Raw genomic sequence first — 8,191 nt, 5'->3', positions numbered from 1 at the left:
CGGACTAGATGATCTGCTCAGGTCCCTTCTGACCCTAGAAACTATGAAACTATCCCCACTTAAAAAGTAATACCTGCCACACATCCCTACAGCAGGTCAATACTTGCAGAATACTTGGGACATTACAGGATTGGGGTTCAGATCACATACTCACTCCCACCAGGTCTGATACTTGCTTGACCCAAAAGTCACCCAAGGCAAAGACTGTGAGGAAAGAAAGGAGAAAGCTGAGTGGGGGGAAGGAGAAGGGGAAATGAGGGACAAGAGCTAGCAAACCTTTTCATCTTTAAACAACCATTTAATTTTTCTTGCTCAGACTGAGATGCTTTGAAACGCCTCATAAGACAGGCTGAGACCGATTCCTGTGCTGCCACTAGTAAGCCCCTCTGCTCTATGATCATTCTTCTGTCATGCACACTGCTGTCTGCAAGCTTTGCAGGGATACCAAAAAAAAAAAAAAAAAATCAACCCTGCTGCCTCCACAGTTTGCCTGACCTCTCTCAACAATGAAGTTATCACAAGGAGAGTCTGCTTTTCACTCTCACCACCTCAGAGGGGTGACCCCACTGTGCAAACCCCGCATTGATTAAAAGTTATTTCCCTTATCTTCCTTCTTTAACCTTCACATCAGTGAGAGGGTTAGCAGCCACAGAGAGCCATTAATGGCAAAACAAGAACCATGACTAAGAAAAAGAAAAGAAAAGAAAAAAGAAAGATTGGGGAGAAAGTTGTAGAAACATTCAGTTCCCTTGGATTTATGCCCATTTCATCTTGGAAACAAGCTCAGAGTTAAGTATACCAATACACTTGTTCAGCTGCACAGAGGTCATCTTTGGGCTCCTGGACTGATTCGTTAGAGCTGCCGTAGTGTTACCTCTCAGCCCCATGTTCTTGGGGAACCCCAACACAGGATGCAGCCTGTCTGACTCACAAAGAATCCCCGCCCCTCCCCTCCTCTACCTAAACAGAAACTGATTAAGATGCAGTGAGAGACGCACCTAAAACCCTCCAGATCAGGGTGACAAGAGTGAAACAACTGCCCTAGGTCTCATTTGCATTCGAGATGGAACCAGATGACCATTCATTTACATGGGAGATGGAGAACAGAAAGCCCGAAACAGACACCACAGTGAATTCTGGGATCAGAGAAGCAGGGGAGCACTGCAGGATGGGGAATCTGTGCTCCAAATGCTAATCAACCCACACCCCCAGCTCAGCATTTATCAGACCAGTTCTAATCTGGATTTACAAAGGATTCCCCCCACACACGCACCTCTAAGCAGAAGTAAGTTTAATAGGCATCTCAGGCCATACATTCCCCAGTCCCACTATGGGAGGCCTATTTGAACTTAATTGGCTAAAACTCAGTTGCCAGGTTAGGGAATGCTGAAGCAAGACACTGAGTCAGAGGGGGTATGGGCAACATTTGAACAATGGCACGGGGTTCATCACAGCATCCAGCCCATTGGAGCCCTGACCACAAGTGTTGTCATACTCTTCCCAAGACGACTAGTGGAATTCCTCCCCTCCCAAAGGTTATGAACACTCTAATAATTGCCTTAAGTCTGTTAAAAGACTACAGTAAGTTCTAGAACAGTCATGCTAAGCTGAGGCTTGTTCACAAGTAAAAATCCAAAAACCCTGATGCTGCAAGCTGTCTATTGTTTCTGAAGAAACCAGGAGATATCCCATCAGTATATCTGCTATCCATAGGAATTTCAAGCTGGCTCCTAAGGTTAGGGAGTAACCAGATACTTGGAGGTGTTTCCTGAGTATCAGTTTCCTGAGATGTTCCAAACCAGATAACCCCATGTCAACAGAAAAGACAATTTGATTTACTCTATTGGGAATACTTGAAAGAAGTTGAACTGAGGGTATAAAAATCTGTAAAAAACCAGCAGTATGTGTGCTGACACCACCCACTTTCTTTGAGAGGCTGAAGGAGGAAGATCATCTCCCTTCAAGGATCATGCTGAGAACTTTGACCTGTCAGCTTAGCAACCCGAGTGCCTTGGACTGGTGAGATCCCAGCTCTCTCTCTTAGCATAGATTTCTGAACCTGAATTGTATATTAGTTAAGCCTGAGCTGAGTTTCCCCAAATACTTAGTGAAACCAGGGTAATACTGTGATTGTTTGTTTTCCTTCGCATGCCTACTAGTGCCATTATATATGCCATATACTTAGCAATAAATAACTTTTATAGTCAAACTGGTGGTAACTGGGTATTTTTTTCCTTCTCTACTTCTCCTTCCCCACTTGCTCTGCAGCAACACTTCTTTTACCTAAGCTAAAGATCCCTGTGAAGCCCAAAAATACTGTGGGGTCTGCTCATCAAGAAGCTAAACGATTGGGACGTGCTGAGTTTGAAACACATAAGGGGATCAGCTTGTACAGGCTGATTGACCCAGTTTGGCTCAGACGTGCCCTAATGAACTGAATGCTGGCTCATGAGGGTGTCCGGCTGGACACCCAGCCAGATTCAGAGATATTCTGTTCACCTGTGTGCTTGCATTTGACTGCAGTTTATTGTTGCTCTGATGAACTGATTCTTGGCATATGAGGGTGTCAGCCTGTCTATGCTGATCAACCCAGCCAGGTCAGGCATGTCAGGTTAATCTGTGTGTGTTTGTGTGTATGACTGATTTGGTGACTGGAGGAACCCAGCCCCACTGAAACTGAGTCCTGCAAGATAGCTCCAGTGAGGGTGAGGACTTGCAGAAGGGAGACATACAGCTCCGTATAGAAACACAAGTAACGCAAGCAGCACATTAATAGAACTACCAAGACCCTAGAAACGTATCCCTAATAAATGAGCACACCCCAAAGTAATGGGCAAATCTGGTAACAGTACAGAAAAGTGTCTTTGAGCACTGTGGGGATTCTCACCAGGGTGCAAAGTCATAGGGTACGGGAAAACATGCTTCTTAACTCATTCAGAAAGGAGAAGGGAAGGAAGGGACCTACTGCTTGGGAGTGTGCAGCAGCTGTTAGGATCTTACTGTCATGGGTGCATGTTCTTGCAGCAATACAAATGAAATAAATCACCCCAGCTCAGACCCCAAACAAAGCAGGGTTAAAAGTGGAGCAGTTTTGCTACATTTGTATTGACACAGAATCAAGTGGAGGTACCATATGCACTGTAACAGCTAGTATCAGTATCATTACCATCAATACCATTGTTTTATCTGTCTACATCCTTGACTACCTGTGTGCCAGCTTGCAGGCAACTACTACTCTCACAAGGAAGCCTACCTTATCAAAACAGTCAGAGACTGCACAAAACAAATCCCAAGATAATTCACTGACTGCGGAAGCCTTCACCCCCCACCTCCATCTGTAATGAGATGTCTACCATTCTGTCACTCAAGAGGCAGATACCATGAAGCTGAGACCGAACAGCTCTAGTAGAGGGCTAGCTTAGAACACAAAAAGGTACCTGTACATGCCCCCACCCCAACCCCTGTATGAAAAAACTGATGTGCTCTCAAGCAGCACATCCTCCAAGCTGTGCGGCATACATGCCACACTGCCAGGAGCGCCTGTGCACACTGCACAGCTTAGAGGGAACGCTGCTCTCAAGCTGGAGAGTTCATTGCAAGACTCAGAAGCATTCTGTGGGCACATCTACACAAGATGTTTACTGCAGAGTTGCCCAGTTAGCTCTGCAGTAAAACATTACCATCTACACAGGAATAAACTAACATCTCTAGTTTAGTACTGGTAGACACAAGTACAACCCCTTTGGCAGAAGTTATTTACTCAGCAGAAATACACGTGTAGATGCTGACAGGGCTGGCTGGGGCACAAGAATGCTTCAGTGTGGAGGCTGCCTGCTGTTTTTAAAATTTTTAAAGTTAGACTTGAACCCATGCAGGGCTACCTACATCCAAAGCAGCTTTCTTGGGACTCTTACCCCTGTTCCTTCTTGCCTGTTACACCGCCTGGTCATCCTACCAACATCCTGATCAGTCCTGTGCCAACCACATGCCCACTCACTAAAATGTCCACAGTATTTGCACAGCACACATCTACCCAAGCACTAATTTCCAATGCCAGCAATATTACCAGCAGAGACCAAGTTCTTCTACAGAAACACTGAGGCCTCAGTTACAAAAGCTGCAGTTCTGCAGATGTTGGTCACAGGCAGAAGGTTGGAGCCAGGGAAGATGCTCTGTTCAATTCCAGTTATACTATAAACATGGCAAGGCTAATGGCCCACCCCCTCTTGCCAAGTTAAATGCAGTAAGAAGGGAAAATGGGCAGCACATGGAAACTTCACATGATAATGTGTCCAAGCTTTTATGGATAAGAGATGCAAGAACACCTATAATAAAGGTAGAGGAAAGAAAGTCAGGTATAAGCCACCTTGTATAGCACACAGTTTCCCAAGGTGGGCTATGGGCCCATCTGCAGAATAGTGAAGGGTGGGGAAAGAGGCAGGAGTCAATATACCAGAAAAGTATCTCTCTAAATTATTCTCTCATCACTTTCTACAACCTGAATGCCTAGTAAGTATAATGTAGCTGAAGATTAAGCAAAGTCCTTGATTCTTTTCAACCACTAACCATGCGAACTGCTTCACACAGCTTTTGCACAGATACAACTACATCAGTTCAGGGTGCAATTTTTTTACTCCCTTTCCCACACAGCAATAGGCTACCTTGAGACAAAGACCTTTAATACCCACATATCTCCCAAGGTGGGCTGTTAAAATGGTACAGCTTTTGCATTTATACAAGCTGCATGAAGTCAACAGGAAGTTAATCAAAGTAAGCTGATGCAAAAAAAAAAAAAAAAAAAAAAAAAACTCTTGTTCAAACATACTACAGCACAATGCCAACCTTTGGAAACCCTTTCAGGTTTTTATTAGTTTATACAGTAGGCTGTGCCTGAAAAAATGAACTTGACCAGTTTGCTAATGACATGCCTGCAGGAAAGCTCACCATTGCGATCCTCAGATCTGAGGCTCTTCTTTGCAACTTCTGCCAGTGCTCCAATGCCAAGACCAACAGCTAATCCTGTAAAATATGGACAGGGAGAGAGAGCCAGAAGTTCAATCAGTAAGTGGACGAGAGAAAGAGGTAACATCTATATATATTATACCACCCAAATACACAGATCAGATAACGCATCAACACCTGTATGTATTTGTCCCAATATACAGAACTTAATAATCTGAAAGCAGGAAAAAAAAAAAAAAACTGACAGCACATAGGATTTCAGCTGTTATATATGCATATAAAATACCATGATTGGAGCAGCCTGACTTTTGTGACGGACTGATCCTGCAGTTCCATGCCAATCCCCCTTCTACTGCCTCCCTCCATTCTCTCTAGCACAAGGCCACTCTCAGATCACATTAAGAGTTGTATAACTTTTGTACTCAAAGGGACACACCAATGGACAGACAAGTAAAGGTAGTCTTGCCACCTCCTGAATGTAGCCATGCATTAGAGTGGTGCTGTAGGATAGGCATTTAGGAAAATTTGTTTACAAATCTGGTTTTGACATTAGTTACATTATCAGTTACAGTTACTACAGAAATGAAAAAAAAAAAGCCACCTTCCCTGCTGAGAAAAACCACAAGCTTGTTAGGCAAGGTTGTTACTAGCGAGTTCAAGGGGAGGGGGAGAGAAGAGGGTCAAACAAGTTGAACCTGTCTGTGTGAGGGGTTTCTCTCCTCCTCAATTAACTCCACTTTTCCCAATAAACACACCTTTTTTTTTCTTTTTACACAGTGTGCTCCCGCCAAGTAGAACTCAGCTTCATCTTGATACCATACAGATTGCCCTCTCTACCGCCAAATATCCAGTGTGAAGCTAGATGAGGACAAACTCTAGATACATTACAGTGTCTTGTTAAATATTAGCCAGAACGACTGTTTTTCCTTGATCAATTCCAAGGCTGTTTACACATCATTTAATCCCGATAAGGCAAGCTGAGCCATCTCTCAGATGCATACTGAGCTCCGACAGTAAAGGAAGCTGCTATAGATATGGAACTAAGCATTCTTAAAGCAGCACATAAAATTGTACTTTAACAGTGCCTTTCAGAAGAGTGCTCTGCATCCATACAGAAGGTTAGTATTTCAGATCTGTAAAACAGCAGTACACAGAGACCATGAGTTTCAGGACTAAACCTTGCCTTATGCAGGGACAGCACTGTAGTCATAAAGCCTCCACAGTGAACAGCTGCTTTAAGACTAAGGATATGCTACTCCCAGAACCAAAACAAAAATCCTCCAGAGGAACTACTTCTCAATATGGCCAAAAATGTTTATATGCAGGAATGATACCCATGCAACTACTGCAGACAACATGAGGACACTGAGCATCTCTGACCCCATCCATTATACAAGAGTAGTGACACATACAAATAACAGAACACGCAACTGTCCAACTGACTTAACAGAAGGAAGCAAGAAGAATCAGGCTCAATGTCATAAAAAGTGGAAAAAAAATAAGGTCTTCACTAATAAAGGGCAATTTCGTAGGCTGTGAATGAGCACTGGCCTCCAGCTCTCCCATTCTCTGTCAGCAATATGCCCATTTATATTAGCGCAGAGCAGTGTTCCCTATCAAAGCTCCATTTGATCTTCCTCTCAATTCTGACCTGGTTTGGCCCTTTTGTGTCTCCTCCATCCCAGCACTGTTCCAATTTGAGTCAGCCTACACCTGTTAGAAATGACCTCACTTTTCATACTGCACAAACAGCAATTTAAGTTGGTCCCTCCCCATTTAAGAGAGAAGCAAATAAACATGGCATCATCTCAGAAACATTGATATCTATTTACTTATTCTGTCCCGAGTCTCCTTTGGCAAGGGCAGCACATAAATTAAATAAATAAATGCTCTATTAATACACAAAACACTTTACAGGCAAATGGTATCAAGAACCAGATTATATCCTAGGATTTGGGCCTTTGATCCATTTGTACACCAATGTACACTATTACCCTATGATCCAGAGGAAACAGCTTGTATTTCAGAGTAGCAGCACACAGTTGGCTGCTACTACTGAATCCCATCATTAGGTGACAGGGAATAGGCAGTAGGCAGTTTGCTCAAGGCAAACTCATATAAACACACTATACCTATACTAGCATAGCAGTATATACTGTAGTGTATACTGTAGTTTTGTCGTCAGTTTTTCCTGAAGTTAATTCTACAGACTAACATAACTTAAACAAATGTAAGGCTGCATATCATATATCCACTTCTTTTTAATCCACTAGAAAGGCTGATTATTCCAAAGTAAACATATTGCACCATGAAACTTTTAGCTATCAATATAAAATCAGGATCAATTCCAGCACACTGAAAACTAGTCCTTGCTTTGGTGAAACTAAAGTGAGAATATGGCCCAACATTCATCACACTGCATATCCTGCAGTTCCAACATGTTTATAATCCACCCTGAAAAATGAGAATGCAAAAATCCCTCCTGCAAAAGGCTGCTGGGATCTACATTATATACAAGAGATTAAGAAGGACCAATTTTAACAAATACTTCTTTTTAAATTGCTCAAGGGTTTTCCACCTAGAAAATGTGTACCAAGTAATAGCAAACAACTGCTCAAAACAGATGAAGAAAATACACACATAAGCAAGTTTAAGCCTTGACAGCTGCTTTCTGTTCAAGCCCACAAAGTCCTAACACTGATCACAAGCATTTTGACACTATGGTGAGAGAGTCTGACCGGATGATTGTCCTCCAGGCATTATAATGACATGCAATGAGACACCCCCACAGTGGATCTTCTGATAAAAAGAACTATTTGGAAATGTAAGAGGATATAAAACAAATGTCCAATTCTAGTTTAAACAGAGTGGGAGGAGGGTACAAAACGCCCCCAGGCGTGGGTGGGATTGAACTATTTTGACATCATACCCGAGAAAGGGCAGGAACTGATTGTACTGCAAACTCTCCATTCCTCATGGGTTACTGAAGACCTGGAAGCTACTGCATGGTTTTCCACCTGCAGATTGTTTCTTTAGATATTTTCCCCAACATTTGCCAACACCTATTATGTTAAAAACTAAAATCAAGTGTTAGACATCCTGGAAGCAGGTCTGTTCAAAAAAATCCATTCATCAAGCAAGTGACACAACAAAGCAGATGGATGTTAAACAACTGTGTATTGTTCTGCACAGCTTGCCAGGCTCCAGAAGTGGAAGATATTTTCCTCTT

At 42.9% G+C, this 8,191-nt stretch overlaps 1 protein-coding gene across 1 annotated transcript in view; it reads right to left on the bottom strand.

Annotated features, from left to right (window-relative positions):
- COQ8A (coenzyme Q8A) overlaps positions 1-8,191 on the bottom strand; it is a 64,252-nt gene that overhangs the window by 24,502 nt on the left and 31,559 nt on the right. Inside the window, exon 6 of the mRNA XM_019549569.1 lies at positions 4,945-5,019. Coding sequence (XP_019405114.1) covers positions 4,945-5,019 — 75 coding nt within the window. The remainder of the gene's footprint in view (positions 1-4,944; positions 5,020-8,191) is intronic.

This window comes from Crocodylus porosus, unplaced genomic scaffold (genome assembly GCF_001723895.1).
Source record: "Crocodylus porosus isolate Cpor-Errol unplaced genomic scaffold, CroPor_comp1, whole genome shotgun sequence".
In the NCBI taxonomy this organism is placed as follows: Eukaryota; Metazoa; Chordata; order Crocodylia; family Crocodylidae; genus Crocodylus; species Crocodylus porosus.
The sequence above is the reverse complement of the archived record's forward strand: the minus strand, read 5'-3'. Positions and strand labels throughout refer to the sequence as shown.